The 22,458-nt window shown below is 48.3% G+C and overlaps 1 protein-coding gene across 2 annotated transcripts; it reads right to left on the bottom strand.

The window, feature by feature from the left end:
- Positions 1-4,687: 4,687 nt before the first annotated feature.
- On the bottom strand, positions 4,688-11,421 carry PAX4 (paired box 4). Of its 2 annotated transcripts, none has more exons than XM_046021302.1 (11): positions 11,307-11,421; positions 9,119-9,227; positions 8,608-8,738; positions 8,103-8,318; positions 7,736-7,811; positions 7,018-7,143; positions 6,723-6,805; positions 6,307-6,376; positions 5,754-5,875; positions 5,394-5,510; positions 4,688-5,044 (listed from the first exon to the last, which is right to left on the bottom strand). In XM_046021302.1, exons 2-11 carry the CDS (start codon positions 9,129-9,131, stop codon positions 4,946-4,948), a joined length of 1,053 nt encoding a protein of 350 aa, XP_045877258.1. In that variant the 5' UTR covers positions 9,132-9,227; positions 11,307-11,421; the 3' UTR covers positions 4,688-4,945. The 2 variants fall into 2 exon arrangements, with proteins under 2 accessions (XP_045877258.1, XP_045877259.1); XM_046021303.1 differs by having other exon boundaries at positions 5,820-5,875.
- Between the last annotated feature and the right edge of the window lie 11,037 nt (positions 11,422-22,458).

Raw genomic sequence — 22,458 nt, 5'->3', positions numbered from 1 at the left:
GAACGCTAAGCTCCTCTCTTTCCAACTTTCTGATTGACAACTGAGTTGACTTTGTCCTGCCATCCTCTCAAACTCAGCCTCCTCCCCCTCCCTTCTGCAGATGATTCTTCCGGTCCTCCCCCATGGCCATCTAGAGTGTTGCTGTCCTCCCAGATGCTCTGGATCAAGATCTCAACACCATCTCTCCTTCCTCCCTTTCATTCCCTTTACCAAACCCTGAAAACTCTTGGGTACTTCCATAACCATGACTTGAGCGCTTGCTCCTTCTTAACTACCTTTGCTACCGTGTGAATCCAGGCTTTTCACCCAAAGCCTGCACTGTGATGAGGGCTCCCCAGCAGCACTCCCTGCCTCCAGATCCGTCCACACCATCTCTTCTCCACGCCAAGTTTGCTTTCCTAAATCATTCCCTGTTCACAGGTCTTCAGGACACCTCACTGCTCTTTGCCCTGTTTCCTCACAGTTGACCTCGCTTTCCTGGCTTGGAAGAGCATGAGGATGTTGTGGGAAGAAGAGCTTTGGTTTTGGTATCACATAGACCTGGAACCTTGGGGAAATTGCTTTAACATTTTTAGGCCTTGGTTTCCCTATCTGTAAAATGGGAATAATATCTACTTCATAGGATGGTATGAAGGTTAAGTAGCCATATGGATCTAGATATGGACCCCCACTATATATGTTCACTCCTTTCTTGCATTTTCTACTGGTTTTCTTTTTTCCTACTGGTTTTCTTTTCTTTTCTTTTCTTTTTTTAAGAGTTTATTTATTTATTTGACAGACAGAGATCACAAGTAGGCAGAGAGGCAGGCAGAGAGAGAGGGGGAGGAAGCAGGCTCTCCACTGAGCAGAGAGCCTGATGCGGGGCCTGATCCCAGGACCCTGGGATCATGACCTGAGCCGAAGGCAGAGGCTTTAACCCACTGAGCCACCCAGGCACCCCTCTACTGGTTTTCTAAACAAACCCTTTGCTAGGGCCAAAGTGGAAAAAAAAAAAATCAAATGAAATTCCACCAGGCTTGTTTTCTTATCTGTTTCATGAAGGGTTTCAATGGAACTAAATTTCGCAGGCTCCTTCCAAACCATGACATTCCAGTAGACAATGTATCATAGTGGGTATGAGCTCATTCTTGGACATTGAACTGGGTTCTTATTGGATTTTTATCAGTTAAACTTGTTTGACCCTGGAAAAATGAACCTCTCAAATCCTGTTCCTGGCCAATAAAATGGGAATATAGTATCTATTTTGTAGGATTTTGTTGTGTTATGAGAAATAATGTTTATAAAATGTATAGTAAATAGCCTGGAATCTAGTGCAGGGTCCTTTATCAGAAGCCTTCCCCAATCCAGTTGAATTCTTAGTAAATCTTATCTGTTGACTATAGTATCCCTTTGAATTCTGATGCTATTTTTTATACCATTAATCTGATTAAAAATAATTTTTACTGCCTTTGCCTATAAATTAATTTCACATATATCATATACACATACACATACAACTTCACATTCATCAAGCATGGGACAAAAACAGGACAGTCAGTTGCCTAAGTGTCTGGCTCTTGATCTCAGCTCAGGTCTTGATCGCTGGATTGTGAGTTTGAGCCCTGTGTTGAGCTCCATGATGGGTGTGGAGCCTACTTTAATAATAATAATAATAATAATAATAATAATAATAATGGGACAAATCACTTTATTCTGTCTTTTCCCAGTTGATCTTACCAGATTTTTCCAGCAAATCAGCAAATGATTGACTCAAGGTTTCTGTTTCCTCTTCCCTTTCCAGGTCAATGGGATGCCACCTATGGAAATCCAAGTCCTCCGGGAGAAACTACTGCACTAAACACAACAGGAACCCCAGAGTCAAGATCCATGAGAATATCTGTTACACAACTTTCCCTACCCAGTTTAGCAAAACACCTGTTTCGAGCAACAATACACAAAAGGCCACCCCCAAGACCCCTTGTGTGCATCTGACTCTGTACAGAATAAGGGTCTGGAGGTGGGGGGAGTCCAAGGCCCCAAGCACCACCCCCCGCCAAGTTCTATCCAGAAGAGGCAAGACCAAATGGTAACCAGTGCTTCCATTGATCTTCCCCCATCCCTGCCAGGACCACTAGAATTTTTCCAGTAATCATGTGAGAAGCCAGTTTTGCCCTGAAGGATTCAGAATCCAGAAATGATTAGCTGTCCTTTGGGTTTTAAGAGAATGAAGGATTATGAGTCCTATGGGCAGAGGGTAATCATCATGATACATCTTATGCCTAGATGGCTTGAAATTTACCAATCATCTCACCTTTGATCTTGTCAGTTGGGCAAGACAGGTACTTTCCCTGTCATCACCCACCTTTTACAGGAAGTTGAAGTGAGGGTCCCATGACTGGGAGCTCTGACTCAATTCTTCGATTAGGGAATTGTAATGTCCACTACTCTTTCCATCAAAACAGAGCTTCCCGCAATGACCATCATTCTTGTACTGTCTTTATAACTTTGGCCTTCATCTATCTACCATTTGTTCTATCAATGTCTTTATTGACATAAACTTTTAAGTAATTCTATTTAGAAAGGAATATTTTAGAGGTGCCTGGGTAGCTCAGAGAGTTAAGTGTCTGCCTTCGGCTCAGTCATGATCCCAGGGTCCTGGGAATGAGCCCCACATCAATCTCCCTGCTCAGTAGGAAGCCTGCTTCTCCTTCTGCCTGCCCCTCCTCCTGCTTGTGCTCTCTCTCTCTCTGTGTGTGTCAAATAAATAATAAAATCTTTTAAAATAAAAAAGGACTATTTTAATCACTATCACAAAATAGGAGACTCACTTGCCATAAATAGAAAGTGACCTTAAAAATAAATACAATGGGGGCGCCTGGGTGGCTCAGTGGATTAAGCCGCTGCCTTTGGCTCAGGTCATGATCTCAGGATCCTGGGATCGAGCCCCACGTCGGGCTCTCTGCTCCGCAGGGAGCCTGCTTCCTCCTCTCTCTCTGCCTGCCTCTCTGCCTACTTGTGATCTCTCTCTCTCTCTGTCAAATAAATAAAATAAAATCTAATAAATAAATAAATAAACAAATAAATACAATGAAAACTAAGTGATGTTATCAAATCCTAGTTAGATTTCCCTCCCCACTGCAAACCTCAGAACCAGAGGTTCCGTTTCCCTCTGTTATAAAAAAGGTTAACAGTTGTTACAGAGGACCAAAATGAAAGCTTTCTCTTCAGTGCAATGAGATTTGAAAGGAAGTCAAAAGGGGAATAATGTTCTCATTTCTGACTAAATATTATCTAAAGCAGTGTCTACATGCCTCCTGAAATGTTCTCAAATACCAACAGTGATGTCTGACCCCCACTTCAGGAAAATTGCACCAGACCATAATGAGTGCCTGGTTTTTCAGTCTGTTAAGAAAAGAAGCTAAAACCACAACATGGGAGAGAGTCCATTTGCATAGAGGAAAATGACCTTGGGTTTTTGTAAGTATGTTTCTCCTCAAGAGATAGAAAAAAATTCTTTTATTTTTTTTAGAAGATTTTATGTATTTATTTGACAGAGAGAGAGACAGCAAGAGCAGGGGGAGTGGGAGAGGGAGGAGCAGGCTTCCTGCTGAGCAGGGAGCCCGATGGGGGGCTCGATCCCAGAACCCTGGGATCATGACCCAAGCCGAAGGCAGATGCCTAACAACTGAGCCACCCAAGCACCCCCAAGAGATAGCAAAGAATTTTGTAAAAATTTTAATCTAGCAAGCGAAGCTTTAGAACGCTAGAGCCCAGGGTATCCCTTTCCTAGAGAACATTAAGAATAGACCAGAGATATGAGTTGGAATACAGTACACTCTTCAGAGAGACTGGACCTTGGGGTCATTTAATGCAGAATCTCTTCCTGAGCATTCCATAAATGCTTATACAAACTTAGATGCATGAGCATTCATTTGCACGGAGATACACACACACACACACACACACACACACACACACCACATAGTCTGTTACCCCCATTCCCCACTTGAATGTGCTCGGCCATGGGGCTTCAGCGGGCAGCTGCCTTCATTGCTGACCTCAGTCCTACAGCTGAGTGAATGGTTTGTTCTCAGACCGTACCGTGTGGATTGTCACCCCCCAAAACCTCACCCCATTTTCCCGGGCAGTCTGTCAGCAGGGGCAGGGGTAGGGTATGCTCCATCACCCTTGGCATTTCACTCGAGAGCTGTGCTGGACCATAGAACTTTCTGTGGTGATGGAAATTCTAGATTGTTCTATAACATTTACTATCTGATACAGGAGCCAGGGGACACCTGTGACCATTGGGCATTTGATATGTGACTGGTGTGAATGAGGAGCTGAATTGCTCATTTTACTAAATTTTAGTTACGTTTATATAGCAACATGGGACTGGTGGCTGGTTGCTGAAGAACATGGCACTAGACTATTTGATGAGGAGATAAATGCTGGGTGAGTACCCCTCCCCGATGGGAGAAACCAGACTTGCCCTCACTCCTCTTATCCTGCTTCCCACCATCACCATCCTACCCCAGCTCTTCAAAAGGGAACAAACTGGAGGAATGAGCCCCTCCCCCTTCAAGATAAGATTATTGTTAAATATAGGGGTGTGAGTATAAATATTCATGGGGAAAAATCACCAACAGGAACTACTGCTAACTTAAAAAATGTTTTTATTCCTGCCAAGTCAAGGCCATTTAAGGCCAGTGTGAGTAGTGGGTGGGCACAGCTTCTCCAGCCCCTCCAAACAGCTGTGCTGCATCAGAAGCGGGGGGGCGGGGAGGGATGGGTGCAGCGAGGCAGGGCCACAGGTGAAGGAGAGTCACAGGAAGGAGGGGGCAGCAATAATGTGCTTGGGCAGGATGATACTAGGTCCTCCCTACCCCATCGCCTTTCCACTCTGGCTCTCCTCCCTCATTCCAGGTCTTGCAGGGGTGGGGAGCAGGGCCAGGGCCAGAGCAAGTCCTCAGGGGCACCAAGACTGGCATTGGGGGCAATGGAAGGAAGGACAAGGGTGGTAGAGCAGGACTGAATCCAGGGAGCTCAGCTGCAGGAGGCAGGTAGCCTGCGGGGACAAAGAGAGGTTGAGTTTAGTTTGTTGCTGTGATCCTACCCTTCTAAGTCACTGGTGGGGAGCACAGACTATATATATAAATATATATATATACATATATATATAAATGATGGATACATACACTCAAATCCCAATCCCATCCTCTTTTCCTGCTAAGGCTGTCAGTGGTACTATAGACCCTGGGGGTGCTAGTCTCCAACCTTGTAAGCCATGCAAGAAACGAAGAAAGCTGTGTCAAGATTCCTTGATGACCCCGACTGAAGATTTCTGCCTTCTCGTGGGTCAGGAAGTAAGCCTCCCCACACCATGCAGCAGTGAGGCCTAGCTTGTGGACTCTTACCCCAGCAGGGCTTGAGAGAGGCCTGGGGTGCGGTGTCACTGAGGCACCTGTCTGGTGCTGTCCCCCAGCACAGCTGATAGCAGGAGGGACCCAAGGATTCGAGGGCAGGCAGGACCACTGTGGGCACACTGCAAGGTGACTGCTAGAAAAAGCAGAGAACCCGCCCCCCCATGCACACACACACTGTCAGTGATGGCTCCTATTCAGCAGCCCTGGGGCTCTAAGGCTGACCCCGGCCTCCGGCTGTGTCCTGTACAACTCCGGAGGGCACCATTCACACGGTAGACTAGGAGGATGGTGCTTTCCGAAGTGTGCAGTGTAGGAATTTAGAATAGTCAGGAATTCTAGCTCAGGCCTCACTGGGAATGGGAGAAGCAGTGAGCTCTTGTCTTCCCAGGTCACCAACTCCCCTCTCTTCCTGGATACCTGTGCAGAGGTGGCCCCTGGGGAGGTACTTGGTAGACTCAGATCCTGGGAAGCACCTACAAGGTGAGAGCAGATCCACTCAGAAGGAGGAATGGGTCTAGGGAGTGGGGAGGAGTGGGGAGCAGCAGGGAGGTCCTAGTAAAGGCAGCAACTTCTGGCAGGGATGGGAGGAGATAGATGCTACAACCCTAAATGGCCTCCTCCCCGAGGCAGAGCCTTGGGAAAAACTGGAGAAGAAGGATTAAATCTCGGGGATGGTAAGCAGGGGACAGTGCAGACCTGAAGAACAGAGACTGACTGTGGAGTATCTAACACAGGGCCTGGCACATGGAAGATGCCGAGTAAATGTGTGGTGGATGGATGGATGGATGGATGGATGGATGGATGGATGGATAGGTGAGTGGAAGGATGAATGGATCCAATGCATGCATGGATGCATGGAATGATGGGTGGGATGGATGGAAGGATGGATATGCAGAGAAATCACCTGGAATCTGCATTTCCCACTTGAGCTTCTCTTGTCGGCGCCATTTGGCTCTTCGGTTGGAAAACCAGACCTGGGGGAAGGCGAAAACAGCGTAGCTGGCTGTGCTCCTCAATCCGTGGCACCTACTGCTCTCGCCACACCTTTGTGGTCTGGACCTAGAGCGCAGACCTGATGCCTTCCCTCCCTGCTTTGGCCTTTGTTCTCTGTCCCCTGCCTCACCTCAAAGGCTTGGAGTGGGGAAGAGAGGAGAACCATCAGCAGAAGGAGAACAAGGAGGATCTTGGGTCTGATTTCTGCTACAAACAAATCTGTTTCCACCTTCTTGACCCCTTTTCCACCTCGCCAGAACCCAAAGCCTTCTCATCAGAGACTCTCTTCTTGCAGTCTGTGTGCACCGTGTGGCAGAGCTCACTCACCCTCACGGTATCCTCAGGCAGAGAGGTGGCAGCGGCCAACTTTCCACGGGCCACTGAATCGGGATACTGCCCACGCTGGAACTCTGCCGAGATTGACGCTTGCATAGTAAGGGCACCGGGAGAGGAGCAAGGCCCGGGTCTCCCTCTCAGGCTCCACTTTCCCCTGCTACAACCCTAAACTCCCCTCCTCCCCAAGTCAGGGCCACCCATAGCCTCGCCCACAGGCCCCAGGAACATTGCCTCCATGGGTCACACCAAGCACCCGCTAACCCACCATCTGCCCCCACCCTGGCACCTTTCTCCAGCGCTTCGGCTTGGCCTGGGGAGAAGATAGTCCGATTCCGGTGGCCAGTCCCTGGGTGGGAACCCCGGGGATCCTCAGAGCCACCATGGGGAGTGTGAGGGGTGGGAGCCAAAACAGCTGTAAAGGGGGACAAAAGTTTGTGGTGGTTTGTGATTGCGATTCTTCTCCTACGATGGGTTACCCAAGCCCCTAGGGCTATGGACAGGAGGCAATATGAGTAGAAGAGCAGAGCCATGCTGGTGGAATATTTACAGCTCCTTGAAGTTTACTTCAGGGGCACTGAGTGGGGGGCATGGCCAATGCCATGGTCAAGTGCATGCTTAGTGTTTGGGGAAACAGCAGCAAGGCAGGTCCAGGTTTGCATGATCCCACAGAATGTAAAGGGTGCTCTAAGAAGCTGTGCATGAGGCAGAGGGATGGTGTGGAAGGTCCAGTCCTTCCTCTTCCTCAGCAGATCCTGTGAACCTGAGGGCCCAGGGACCTGGGTTCTGTTCCAGAACCTGCCAACAGCTAGCTGGTAACCTTGGGTATGTCCGTTTCCTTCTCTGAGCTTTGATTTTCTTCTGCCCAGAGAGAGCAACACTCCCTGCCAGGCCCTCCTTACTGTCTTTCCATGAGGGTGACACAGGAAAGAACAAGAATGGGCTTTGCAAACCATAAAATGCCGATGTTTGCTCTGAGCATCCCTCGGGACATCTCCAAGACCCACCTGGAGATCTGAGCTGTGCCCAGGGCAGTCTCTGGTCCTCCTGGAGTGCCCGAAGGACACGGTTGATGGAGGAGACCTGGGGGAGTCGAGGTGTTGAGTGAGGAGATGGTGGGTAGACCCAGGGTTACATCCTGAATCCTTTCCCCAATATCCTTTCTCTCTGTCTGGGACCCCACATCATTCCCAGGGCAGCCTCCTTTCTTCCCATGCTTTCTTCTTCTCACTTGTCCCACGACCCCACTTTTCAGAAGACAGTCCCTCAGCCCTGCCTCCCCAGACTGGGATGGCCTCACTGCCAAGTAAGAAGGGGTCTTCTCCCCGGATGGCCAGTTTGCCAGCCCCGGTGCCGGGAGGGGAGAACACTTACACTGGGAATCTTGTCCTGTGTGCAGAGCCCTTCGGCACAGAGCTGGCGTTGGATCTCCCAGGCAAAGAGGGCAGGACACTCACCCTTCAGCTGGGCAATTCGAGCTACCACAGGGGGTGTGGCCAGACGTGGCTTGCTTCCCCCAATCCCCTTGGGCTCCAAGACACCGGTGCGGTAGTAACGTGCTAAGATCTTGCTCACACAGCCGTTAGATACCTGGGTCAGGTGAGAAGCAGGGACAGATGATGGTGTGATCGGCAGAGGGTGAGAGTCCGTGAGGCAGAAGGAGGCTACAAGGCAAAGTGAGCCATACTGGCCCAGGCCGCAGAGTTGAGCATTCAGCCTTATCCCTGGGAGCCTGAAGATCTCCACCCCGGACCCCGAGGGTCCCTCAGGAAGTAGCCCAAGCCCCCAAAACCCTCAGAGTCTGCAACAGCCTCAGACTTGCCTTCAGAGGGTGCTGTGTCCCTGCTCCTTGTCCCCAACCCTGGGTAAACCTTACTACCTTAAGACTCCGGGAGATGTCACAGGGGCGCATCCCGCTGACCGCCAACTGCACGATCTGCTGCCGGGTGTCCAGGGGCAGGGGTCGGCCATTCACAAAAAGCCCCCCCAGCTGATTCACACTGCTGATCCCTGGGCATGAGAAGAAGGCGTCCACACACCTCCCCCTTCCCCAGCCCACCTGCGGCATGGAGGTCCCTGCTGGGAAGGGTTTCTCAGGCCACTCAGGTCTGGCTTCCCATTTCCCATCACAGAGAAAGTTCCCCCCCACCATGGTCCCCCAGCTCCCACTTTCTTTGCAAGGTGGCTCATGGGTAAGTCTTTGCTTTGAGAGCAGTTGTGCCGACCCTTGTGATCTAAGGGAAGCAGGTGGAGCAAGAAGGAGTGCCAGGATGAAACTCCCCCAGAACGCTGGCCAAGGGCACAGAAACGAGTGGAAGGAAGCCAGGCCCTGAGATAGCCCCTCCCTCCTTACACCAGCCTGTTCTTCCCACTTCTCCCAGGCATCTCACCATCCTGCGGCATGTTCCAGGCCGATGCTCTGCCCAGAAGAGCAGGAACTGGGAAGACTGGGGAGAGGGATTCCTTCTAGAAATTCCTTCTTTTGTCTTGGGGCTGGATCTGCAATGACCAAGGTTACTTGGGTGAAGTCTCTTGCTCAGAATGGTCTTGGGTGGTAGTGTTTTGTAATAGAGGGTCAGGTGTCTAAAATTTGCCAGCAGGTTTGTTGAGAAAATTCAAATTCTCGCTATTTATACCCTTCAGTGATGAACCAACATATCTCAGGGCCAGCGGAGTACAGGATCATAAGGGCTTGGAGGATGGGAAGGCTCTCATTTCTCACACTTTTCATTGTAAGAGGTCGGGGAAGTAGAAAAGGATTATGCATCCAAATACTCAGGCTTTCCCCTTTGCAAATGGACCTCTGTTGTCATTGATCCCTCCAAAGCCTTCTCAGCCTGGGGGACGCGCTTCGACCTCCTATGTTCAGATTCAACAGGGCTAAAACCCAAAACGTAGAATATTCTGCCCAGCCAGAAGAGGGCATCAGTGACCAAAGATCCCATTTGCCCTGGTCTGAGGTTAGAGACCAGGTTCAACACTGCCTCCACTATCATGCATCTCCTCAGCTTAGTTTCTCCAAACCACCAACCAGAAAACATTCCTCAGAGCACTTCAGGGAGAGTCTTGCTCTTGATTTTATTTTATTTTTTTTTTAATAGTCTCCAGGAAGCTCTAGGAAACATGGGGGCTCTGCTCCAGCCCCAGCACTGAGGCTCTGGTCTCATCCACTAGAAGTAAGGATGAACTAGAAGTAAGGATTACTAGAAGTAAGGAGCAACAAGCATCAAGTTCAGGCTTCTCTTGGGAGACACATCTCTTGGCATCTTCTAACCTGCTGGGGTTGTTGGTTCCTATCAATTCTGGAGAGTTCTAGATTCTGCAGTGAAGCAGCTTTACTCTCAGAGACCAACTGTCTGGAATCAGACACGCGCTCGTTGAACTACCACTCATGAAAGCGTGTTGTAAGAAGAAAGCGAGGAACAGGAGAGAGTTGCATGCTGACTGACACAGAACACAAGAGACAAGAGAGACAAGAAGAGACAGAGAAACAAGAGAGTCTCTGAACAGCCAAAGATGCAGCTCCTGGGCCACCATGCCTTTCTTGCTTTCACCAACAAGCAAAGGGAGTAGAAACCACCTCCTTTCTTGCCTGGTACCCTGGCAGGGCTGGAGGTCACCCCCAGAAAACAGCTCATGCATAGAACTTTCCTGCAGAAACTATGCCATCTTGGCTCAGCTCACTAATCTGCAATTATTTGCTGAATAAAGTATTAATCATCAGCACATGGCCAGTTGTTCAGGATGAAGGGAGTGAAAAGAAAAGGAACAAGGGTTTTTGCCCTCCAGGAGATTACAGTGCAGCTGGGAAGCAGACACAAGCACCGGAGAAACAAGGAACTTCCCAGAGTGTGGAATCCAGAGCTGTTTTTAACTGAGTGGCTGAATTGGCTTTTACTCACTCCTGTCCGGGGAGGTAGAGACATATTCCCCTTCAAGCTATCATCGTTCCAGAGAGCCAGGAAAGAAGACAGAGATCTTTCCAACAAGAAAGGTGAGACACAGATTAGGGTTCCTACAAATCTGGGGCCACCCAGGGAGTAAAACTCAAGTAGGGTTAGAAGCCAGTCCCTCACCAGAAGCCAAAACTTCAGCTCCTAATCCTGGGGCTCTTTGTCTTCACCCATCCCTGCCTCATGTTTGTGTAATTGCCACTGAAGCCATGGAGAAAGGAGAGCCAAGCTGGGAATAGATAGGGCTCTGCCAGGGTAGAGGGATGGGATCTCAGGATATCAGCCAAACCCTTGCTATGACAGAGTGTCCCCTCTAAGGGACCAGAACTCAGAGGAGGAGTGGAGACTCAGATTCAACATCCAAACCCAAATCATCTCCAAACGTAAAACTCACAAACAGAAACCCCATTCCCAACAGCCACCCCACTGATTCCCAACGTTCATAACAACTTGTCTGGTAAAAGAGCTGGTGCTCACAAGATGGCAAAGCAAAGTAGGGAGTTGGAGGGGCCAGAGGGGTGCTAGGCTGCCAAGACAGAGGAGGGGGGAAGTTGGCTTGGCCACACAAAGACATGGAGACAGAGCATGGGAGGCAGAGCAGACAATGAGGCTGCAGGTGAGCTACCTGTGTGGAGGCAATGCAGTGGGTGCTTCAGGGGGAGGGTCTCAGTCTCCTATGCTGGGCTCCCGAGACCCCTGCCGGCTCCAGGGGTGATGGTGGTCTGGTCCTAGGAACAGTCTCCACTCTGCTCCAGCTCCAGTCCTGCCAGGGGGTCCAGAGCTCCAGAGAGACCGTGCTCAAGAGCAGAGGGCAGCCTTCTGGGAGCAGCCAGTGATGTCACAGGCCATGAGCAGAGGAGAGAGGAGGAGGGAGGTGTGTATGGGGTTGACTGACACTGGCCCTGAGGCAGAGCAAGGCACAGCCAATGGCCCATTCTGTCCTTCCATGGAAAGTCCTCGGAGCCCACCTGGTGTCCACCTGCCACCTTAAAAGCAGGTACAGAGCCATGTCTCATGCAGACCCCCTGGGCCCCGAGCGCACCCACTCAGGGGGCCAGGACCCCTGGAGAGAATGGGGAAATATGCAAGATGGGGGAATTTCAGGCTGTATCCTCAAGGCTTTGAATGCACAGGAGCCCAAGGGTGACTTCCAGAACCTCGTAGAACTGCCCAGCCAGAATGCACATGCCAGGGTTTGGGGGTCCACTCCTGGGTCTTGTGTGCATTACTATAAAAAATAAATGGGTATAGACTCATCCCTAACACCGGCCAAGTTGCCTCCTAAGTCTCTGAGAGAACGATGGTCCATGTGGAAAAGCGCGTGTCACAAAGCACCAGCTCTCTCCACAGAGCGTCTTTACCAGTTCTCCAACTGGCTCCTTGACTGAGCTGACGCCTAGGATGGATTTTCGCCTAGAAATGGGGCACCCTGGATTGTAGAGCCCTGGCAACAGCGGTAGTGGTAACGAGCCTCCAAGGGTAGTGAAGGTACGGACAGGGTGTTTAAGAGGAGGCGTGAAGCTTGGGGGTCGTTCTTCCATCTCTAGATGTTATCAGGTTCCATTCCACCAGGGAGTTGGTGCTTTTGAACTCTCTGTTATGAATGACCCTCCAGCGCCCACAGAGGACACTGCAGGGTATCGGATCGTTGTTGGGGTGGGGGAAACCCGTAGCTGGCTAGGTGGTTCTTGGGGAGTGGGGTGCTGAGAGAGAAACATGGCCCAGCAATGGCAGCTTTGTCACCACCATGGTCTTGGGCAGATCCTTCATGAAGAACCCAACAGGGAAAGACCTTTGCGTCCATTCCATACCTTGGATTCTGTGAAACCCTCTCAGAAGTCAGGCTGAAAGTAAGCAGGGTGTAGGGCAATAAGACTAGACCCGGAGGGTGGAAGAATAGATTTCACTGGTAAATGCTTTGGTTTGGCGGGATTGGGGATGGGTGTTATACATTCAGCTTGATCCTAGGGTTGAGAACCCTTGTTCTCAAAGCAGGGCCAAATGTATCGCAGAAATGGGTGTTCTATCTTACCCCCACAAATACTCCCCTCCTCTTCTAGCCTCCTCCAGCTTCCTCAGGCAGGCTAGAGCCCCGGGCCCTGAGGGGAGACCATAGCAGGTGGCTTCAGCACCGTGGGGAGGACAGCACATCCACTAGTACCTACAGAGCCTTTCAATCCCTGGGCATCTGGGACTGCTTCTCATTCTACTCAGCCATGTCTGGGTGACAGAGGGTCCCATGGAAGTTCTAAGGTAGCCCTGCCCTGAGTCCTCCTGTCCTGCCTCCTCCCTTCCCCCCACATCTGCCCCTGCATCTGGGGGCACAAGGCTCCATGTCCTAACTTGCTATTCCCATAGACAGCTGCATGAGGGGTGGAGAGAGGGGTGTCAGGGGGAGAAGGGACAAGCCCTGGCAGATGGCGGTGGCAGCGATTTCCCCCATAAACTAGCATCTCCCCCCGCCTTTACAACGCGCTCTTGGGTCTGAACAAACAGAGGCTTTCGACCTAGAGTTGATGGGGGGAGGGAAAAGAGAGGAAGGGCCCTGGCAGGGGGGCCTAGCTAGCCCAAAGGCTCAGCCACTCAGCCCTCTGCCCAGCGCACCAGACTGTTTGAGGAGCAAATATCTGCCCGCACTGTCTGACTCTCTCAGCCTCCCCCACCAGGTTTGGGGCTAATTGTCCCTCATTAGCTGGGCCCAGGCTGCCACCAGCCCCCGCCATCTGCTCTAAATTATACATTAACTCAGAGGTCTTGCCACCCGCCAGCCAAGCTGCGCGCCCCTCTCCAGGCCGCCCGTGGCCATTCCAGTCAGTCCTTCACCCTGATGTGGAACCCTAACTCCTGGCTTCTCCTGCCCTCAGGAACTCCTAGTATAAGGTCGGGTGGCTGTGGGAAAAGATCAGTCCTCAGGAGGGGTGGCTGGAATTCCCTTACGCTCCTCAAGGGGCCAGAGGACAAGACAGGCACCGTGCGTAAAGCTGGAGAGGGCAGGGCGCAGGGAGGGCAGGGATGCCGGAGGCGGTGGAGGCAGACAGCTTTGGTCTGACACCTCACCTGGGATTTCTGGCACTCGCTGGGGGGGTGACACCCGTTCCAAGCTGTTTCCACCCCTCCCTGTGGCATCTGTTAGTAGGCTGTGGGATTCTGTCTCCCACCTTCCCTCTCCAGCAAGCACCATCTCAGCCAGCCCGCCGCTCTCCAGAGCGCACGGGCTAAGCGCCTCCTCTCCAAAAACCACTCTCTGGCAGCACGTGACTCAAGTTTAAAGTCATAGTGGTTTCCTTGCTATAAAAGTATGGGGAGTCTTCAATTTCCCTGCATGTTCCTAAACTTGGCCTTGAGCTTGCAGCCCCTCTCCACCCCACCCCCCAAGCTTTACATAGTCGTCCTGCTTTCTCCACCCAGACCCAGCTCTAACACTGCAAATCCCTGCACTTTTCGCTCAGTTTCTAGAATGCTGGCTATCCGGCTCCCTCCCTCTGAATGCGCCAGGGAGGCAGTAAAGAGGGCATCCTCCCAACTGTGGCTTTGAACTGGGGCATAGAAAATGCCTCCTTTCCCCCTCTTTTTTACCAAGAGCTGTTAGCCTCTGAGTTCAACCCTTCTCCATGTTTCTCTCAGGACTGGGCTTTGCGGGTAGGGTGGTGAGTCTGCACTTCCCTAAAGAGAGCTGGGGAGTTCAGGGGTTAAAACTGAGCCCCAGGAAGGCCAGGCAAGGAAACCCATGGGGGTATGAAGGGCAAGCTAGGAAGAGCCCAGCCCAGAGCCGCTGGGACCAGCACTGGGCACCTCAGAGTAGAGCAGACTGGGGCAGACAGATGATGCTCACTGGCCACCTGTGAAGAGTATGTCCTTGGGTCCCCGTGCGCACCAGCCCTGCCAGCATGGGGAAGTTGCTGTGTCCTGGCTGGGGTTTTCACACCCACCCAGTAACCTGAAATTCAATCAGTTCCCTGGAGACTGCCAGCTCTGTGCTCCCCAACACTTCCCTCTCCCTCCCCTCCCCCACCTTCCCAGAGGATCTGGGAAGGCAGATAGCTGTCCGCTTTTTATTTTTTATTTTTTTAAAAGATTTTACTTATTTATTTGACAGGCAGAGGTCACAAGTAGGCAGAGAGGCAGGCAGAGACATAGAGGAGGAAGCAGGCTCCCTGTGGAGCAGAGAGCCTGGTGCAGGCTGGATCCCAGGGCCCTGGGATCATGACCTGAGCCGAAGGCAGAGGTTTTAACCCACTGAGTCACCCAGGCGCCCCAGCAGTCTGCTTTTTAAATACACTTGAATAAACTTTATTTTTTAGGACAGTCTTAGATCTACAGAGAACTTTCAAAGATAATACAGAGTTCTCATACACCCTATTATTATTAACATCTTATAACAGTATCGTATACTGTAATGGTTGTAACATGGGACAATTTCTCAGACTCTTGTTTTCGATAACTTTGAAAATGTTGAGAAATCAGGTCTTGCAGAGAACATCCTTCAGTTAGGATTAGTCTGATGTTTCTCTCATGATTGCACTGAGCTTGTGAGTTTCGAGGGAGAAGACCAAAAAAGGCAAGTGCAATTCCCATCCCATCACGTTAAGGGTACCTGCTGTCAGATGATTTATCTCCGCTGATGTTGACCTTGATCGCCCGGCTGAGGTCGTGTCTGTCAGGTGTCTCCACTGAAGTTATTCTTGCACCTCGTGCCCCATCACTGCTTTTCCAAAGGAAGTCCTTGCGCACAGCTCCCGCTGAAGGAGTGGGAACTTACGCTTTCGGCTCGAGTGCGGACTATCTACGTAAGTCATTTGGATTTCTTCTGCCCAGATTTCTCTCTTCTCTCTCATTTATTTATTCAATAATTTCTTTATAGCAATATGGATTTGTGAATAATTATTTTATTCTTGGGATAAAAAAAGATTTTATTTATTTATATGATAGAAAACACAGCGAGAGAGGGAACACAAGCAGGGGGAGTGGGAGAGGGAGAAGCAGGCTTTCCTGGGGGCAGGGAGCCCCATGCGATGCAGGACTTGATGCCAGGACCCTGGGATCATGACCTGAGCCGAAGGCGGACACTTAACAACTGAGCCACCCAGGCTCCCCTATTCTTGGGATTATAATCCAGTATACTACTTTATACTTAAATTGTTCCAACTTTGGCCATTGGGAGCCCTTTCAGTTTGACTCCTGGGTCCCTTTGGTACAGCCCCATTATTGTGGAGTCCGGGTTTTATCGTGTGTGTGTGTGTGTGTGTGTGTGTGTGTGTGTTTCCTTATTTTTTGACACTGCAAGATGATCCAGGCTTATCTTTATATTTCCTGCCCTGGGTCTAGAATCAGCATTTCTCCAAGAAGCCTGGTAACTTTTGCTGGAGAACGGTACAGGAATCGAGGATTTGGAGACTGATGTGTTTGTTGCTACTGGGCTGTCAGTGCCTGTAGGTTCTCTCAGCTGACAGAGCAGAGAAATAGATGTGTGCGAACTAACCCGTGTCTATAGACATATCTAGAAACAGTTCTGTATGTAACCATTTGAATCTGTATTAAACGAAACACGAGTTTATGTTTAACTAAATATGATGTCTCCAATTCTAATCCATTATTATGTGAATCCGTCCCTCCTCGTTTCTGCAAACTCTGTGTAATATTCATGTAGCCTTACAGATTCCACTCATTTCCAAGGTTATTTAAATCAGCACCTCCCCTCACCATTCCCTTCTCTGAAGCTATTGCGTACATTTGTAATACAATCAGGTTAATTTTGTCACATTCTGCCTTTCATCTTAGGAACCCCTGATCTCAGCATCAGTTTTTAAAATTTGCATACATTAAAGTTCACTCTTTGTGTTATAAAGTCCTTTAGCATTTGATAAATCCATAATGTTATCTATTCACAAGTACTGTTATTATGCAGAATAGTTTCACTACCCTAAGAAATCCCTGGTGCTCCCCTACTCAACCTTCCTCCCTGTCCCCAAACCCCTGGCAACCACTGACATTTTTACTATCACTGTTTTGCCTTTTCTAGAATGACACATAAAGGAGCCATGCACTATGTGGCCTTTTCAGACTGGCTTCTTTCTCTCACTAATATGCATTTAAGTCTCCCCTATGTCTTTTCACCGCTTGCTAGCTTCTTTCTTTTTAGTGCCAAATAATATTCCATTGTCTGGATGTACCACAGTTTCTTCATCTGTTTACTTACTAAAGGACAGATTGGTTGCTTCCAAGTTTTGGCAATTATGACCGAAGCTGTTACAAACATCCACGTTCAAGTTTTTGTGTGGACAGAAAGTATTCAGCTCCTTTGGGTAAATAACAAGGAGGCAATTGCTGGATCATGTTATAACAGTAGTTTTGTGAAAAACTGCCAAACTGTCTTCAAAAGTGGGGGCACGATTTTGCGTTCCCACCAACAATGTGTGCGTTATTTGTTGCTCAATATCCTTGCCGGCATTTGGTGGAGTCAGTATTCCAGATGTTGGTAATTCTGTGTGTAGTGGTTATCTCATTGTTGTTTTAATTTGCATTTCCCTGATGACCTATGGATGTGGATTACCTTGTCATGTGCTTATTTGCCATCTGTGTATCTTTTTTTGGTGACATGTCTGTTATGCCTTTGGCCCATTGTTTAATCAGATTTTTGTTCTCTTATTGTTGAGTCTTAAGAGTTCTTTGTATATTTTGGATAAAAGTCCTTTGTCAGATGTATGATTTGCAAATATTTTCTCATAGTTTGTGGCTTATCTCCTGAATTTTTTTTTCTTGACACTGTCTTTCAAAGAGCAGAAGTTTTTAATTGTAATGAAATCCAGTTTATTAAATCTTTCATGGATCGTATCTTGGGTGTTGTATCTAAGAAGACATCGCCATACTCACAGACTTCATTTTTTAGAGCAGTCTTAAGTTGACAGCACAACCTTGAGGAAGGTACAGGGATTTCCCACAGACCTCTTGCTCTCCAACATATACAGTCTCCCCCATTCAATATCCCCCATTTGCTACAACTAATGAAATTAAGCTATAGGTTTTGTAGATTTTCTTTATCAAGTTGAAGAAGTTTCCCTGTATTCCTAGTATACTGAGAGTTTTTATCTGAATGGGTATTGGATTTTGTTAAATGCTTTTTCTACATCAGTTGATAGGACTTTTTTGTTCTTCAGCCTATTGATGTGGTGGATTATATTGATTGATCTTTAAATATTGAACCAGTTTTGCATGCTGGAATAAATCCACTTGGCCATGGTGTGTAATTCTTCTTTTTTTTAAGCTTTTATTGACTCATTTGAGAGAGAGAGAGAGAGAGAGAGAGAGCACGAGCAAGGGAGGGGCAGAGGAAGAGGGAGAAGCAGATTCTCCACTGAGTAGGGAGCCTAACACAGGTTGATGCCAGGGCTCCCCCCTCACCCCTCCATCATGACCCAAGCTGAAGGCAGATACTCAACCAACTGAGCGCCCAGGTGCCCCTATAATTCTTTTAATATATTGTTGGATTCAATTTGCTAATATTTTGTTGAGGATTTTTTCATCTGTTTTAATGAGACATATTGGTCTTTGGTTTTCCTTTCTCATAAGTTCTTCATATCCTTTGGCATTAGGGTAATTGATGTTGGTCTCATACTATGAGTTAGGAAGGTGATCCCTCTGATCACCAGCTCTGAGAGTGAGGGCAGGCTGTATCCAGCAGATGTAACTCATACTGAGAGACACACAAAACTCACCTCCTGTAACTGTATCCAGGACACTATGATGCAGTATTTAAGAGGAGGACTTTAGGGGTGCCTAAGTGGCTCAGCGGGTTAAAGCCTCTTCCTTTGGCTCATGTCATCATCTTGGGGTCCTGGGATGGAGCCCTGTGTTGGCTCTCTGCTCAGCGGGGAGCCTGCTCCCCCACCCCCGCCCCATCTGCCTCTCTGCCTACTTGTGATCTCCATCTGTCAAATAAACAAATAAAATCTTTAAAAAAAAAAGAGCAAACCTCAATTTCTATCCCATCTCTGCCATGCTATCTACAGGATCTTGGGCCAGTTAACTGTTAATTTAACAAATAATTATTGAACACCTACTGTATGCCCAGCACTGGGATAGCAGCAATGAGTAGTCAGAGAAAGACCAATCCCATATGAGTTCACTATATGTGGAATTTAAGAAACAACAAATGAGGAAGAGAGAAAAAAAAAGTAAGAGAGAGAGAAAGGGGGAGAGAAGTCAAGAAATAGACTCTTAACTACAGAGAACAAACGATGGTTATGGGGGGGTGGGAAGGAGCAGGTGGATTGGGAGAAATAGGTGATGGGGATTAAGGAGGGCACTTGTGATCTTGTGAGGAGCACCAGGTGATGTATGGAATTGTTGAATCACTATATTCTACACCTGAAATTAATAGAACACTGCATGTCAATGACTTTAAATTAAATTACGTTAAATTAAATTAAATTAGAAATATCCTAGCTCTTTCGGAGCTTTCTTTTTTGGGGCCTATATCTGAAAACTTTTTTAAAAAGATTTTATTTATTTGTCAGAGAGAGCACAAGCAGGGGGGGCAGCAGGCAGAGGGAGAAGCAGGCTCCCCACTGAGCAGGGAGCCCCATGTGGGACTCAATGTCAGGATCCTGGGATCATGACCTAAGCCAAAGGCAGACACTTAACCAACTGAGCCATCCAGGCATCCCACATCTTAAAATTTTTTTGTGCTTCAGTTTTCGACATCTATAAAATGGGATTATAGTAGTACCTACCTCATAGGACTGTTGTATTACATAAGTTAATATACGTAAAGAACATTCTATACAACGATTATATTATTATTGTCACTACTGTTCTTACTACTACTGTTCTGTGCCAGTAGGTAATCCCATTATCTACTAATCGAGTTCAGTAATTCTAGTCTAGATTTCCAGCCCCACCCTTGTTGTCCGTACTTGGCACTCTTGTCACTTCTGTCTCTATGGTTCTTCAGTTGACCCTCCTGATCTCTGGGTTCATTAAGCCTATATATGAAATCCCTCCCCTGACGTAGAGTTACCTTACCTGGGAGATAGTTGGGTGGCTATTTTTCTCCTGTCTTTGAAATATAGTAAAAGTTTTTCATTTTTGAAAGAGAGGGGATGAGAAACAAAAGTGATCTATGATCCAAGGTCTTTGCCTGTATGCTTTCCGAAGGTTGTGGGGGGTTGGTCAGGCCTAGGATAGAGTGAGAGGGGACTGTGTTAATTTAAGCTAGCCATCACTAAAACTAGACCTGTAGCAAGTCCTACAGAAGAAAGCTCAGTGTTCCAGCTTGGGTAACTTTCCATTGTTTAGCAAGACCCAAAGGCAATTGGGAAAAAAACTCCACCCCCCCAACACACCCCCCAAGGATAAGGATCTTACCTCTGTCTCAGAAATCCAGAGCTCTAACTTTTATTGTGCCTCCAAAGCCCTCCGAAGCAATACCACTCAGCCCAGCAGAAGTCACTACCCTATCCAGAGATCAAGCTATGTAAAGATAGATAGACACAAAGAAAGTCTCATTACTGTCTCTGGCTTGGCACGATCCAACACAATAACCAGATTCTGAGTGGCACAGGGTCGGGATTTCAGCCCTAGTCCCAGCTGGCCGCCCCTTCACCACCATCCTCAGCTTGCCTGATTCCTCCTTCCTGGCGGGTCGTCAGGTCCACTCTTGGTCCCACATCAAACTGCTCTTACTCTCAAGTCTCCACTAGCTGGAATCAATGATTTTAGCCTTCCCTGAGCTGCTCCACATACCGCCCCCCCCTTTTTTCCCTGGAAGACACACAACACTAATGTTCAGGGAAAGCCTCTGTTGACCCTCTAACTCTCTTTCTCCCACTCCAGAATTTAGACCGCTGACGGCAGCCCTAACTCACTCCACCCACTATGGCGGTTTTTCTTCAGCTTCCTGGTCCCTTGAGTTTTTTCTCTTAGTTTTCTTTACTTTTTTTGAAAATTTAATGTATAATAATAATTGTTCGACCAAACGGTGGTTGGAGAGAAGGCTGACTCGCTGCTGGACCCCACGGAGGTCAGCCTGCAGATCCCGGCGGAGCGCTGGGTCTGCACGCGGGCTCCCCCTACAGCCTGCCCAGTGCCCCTGCACTTGGTGGGGACACAGCATGACAGTTAACCTTGGGTGACCCAGGCTTCGCTCCTCACAGTTCCCCCTGAAAGCCCGAGCGGTGTGACTGGCAGGGGAGTCAGCACCAGGTCAGAAGCGGCAAAGGAGACACAGACCTGGACAAGACCTGGCAGCTGGGAGCGCTCTGAGGCGCCAGGTCTCTTTTCAACGCCACATCCTCCCCAAACCCTCTCCTGCATCACCATCTTTCTGCCTCCAGGGACGGAATTGAAAAGACAGGTTCTGGAATCCAACAGAGTAAAATCTTTTAGGTATTGTTGCCACTGTTGGAGGAAGCTTGGGTTTGAGAATAGAATTCTTTTTTTTTTTTTTTGAGAAAACAGGGAATTTATTTTAAAACAAACAGTAAAAAATCAAATTATTTAACATAATTGCTCAAAGGCACACTCAGAAAAAAGTTGTAATTATGTAGGATCTGTAGTTTAAAATGCTGGTTTTACCTCTAGTCCTTTTTTTCCCCGTTGCATGAAAATATGCATAACATAAAGCTTACCATTTTAACCATTTTTAAGTGTACAATTCAGTGGTATTAAGCCACAACATTCACAGTGTTGTACCACTGCAATCATTCCCCATTTCCAGAACTTTTCATCATCCTAAGTTCTGTACCCATTAAACTGCAACTCTGCATTCCTCCCTCTCCCAACCCTTAGACCTCTACACTACTTTCTTCCCATGAATTTGCCTATTCTAAGTACCATATATAAGTGGGATCATGCTGTATTTGTCCTTCTGTGTCTGGCTCATTTCATTTACCATGCTGTTTTTGAGAAGGGAATTCTTGTGCATTCTTCTACTTGCCCTCATCTTCATCACCCTGGTCTCAAAAAAAATTAAAGCTTATTTTGGAGCTATTGGTAGAACCATGGGGAAGAAGGGAGGTATCTGTCTATGAAGATGATGGGTAGAAGCAAAACAAGTCTATAAAGAATAAACTCCCTTAGGGTTCGGAGTTCACACATCTTGAGTACTGGGAGAGCCCCAGTCGAGAGAGAAGACAAGGCAAGAGAATGTGATTCCACAGAGATACCAAGTTAGTCCACGGAGATACCAAGCAATTCAAATAAGAAGATGGCAGCTGGGGCGCCTGGGTGGCTCAGTGGGTTAAAGCATCTGCCTTCAGCTCGGGTCATGATCCCAGGGTCCTGGGATTGAGCCCCGCGTCGGGCTCTCTGCTCTGCGAGGAGCCTGCTTCCTCCTCTCTCTCTGCCTGCCTCTCTGCCTAGTTGTGATTTCTCTCTGTCAAATAAACAAAATATTTTAAAAAAAAGAAGATGGCAGCTTATCTTCCTCAGATGCTGGGGGTTCTCTGCCCTAGAGGATGAGTCCCCTGAGCTTTAGTCTCCTTAGGCAGCTGACAAAGATGTAGAGACAAAATAGAGGAATGAAAATGCTCAGTGAGTCCTGCCTCCTACCTTTCAAATCGTTCCTCTCCCAATTCATTCCCACCTTTTAAAAACTCATGGAGTAGCAGATAAAAGGGAACAGTTTGGAGTAGGAAGAAGTAGTATGTGGGAGGGGAATGAGAAAGAGAAGACGTGAGAAAATCTATGCTCTTGACTCCCTGGCATCTTCTGTCCTGACCCATCAAGATATGGTGGGAGGACACCATTGGCAAGCGTGTGGAGGGCTAGAAAAAGTGATA

The sequence above is a fragment of the Meles meles genome, chromosome 10 (assembly GCF_922984935.1).
Source record: "Meles meles chromosome 10, mMelMel3.1 paternal haplotype, whole genome shotgun sequence".
Taxonomy (NCBI): Eukaryota; Metazoa; Chordata; class Mammalia; order Carnivora; family Mustelidae; genus Meles; species Meles meles.
Note: the sequence above shows the minus strand (reverse complement) of the source record. Positions and strands in the feature narration are given on the sequence as shown.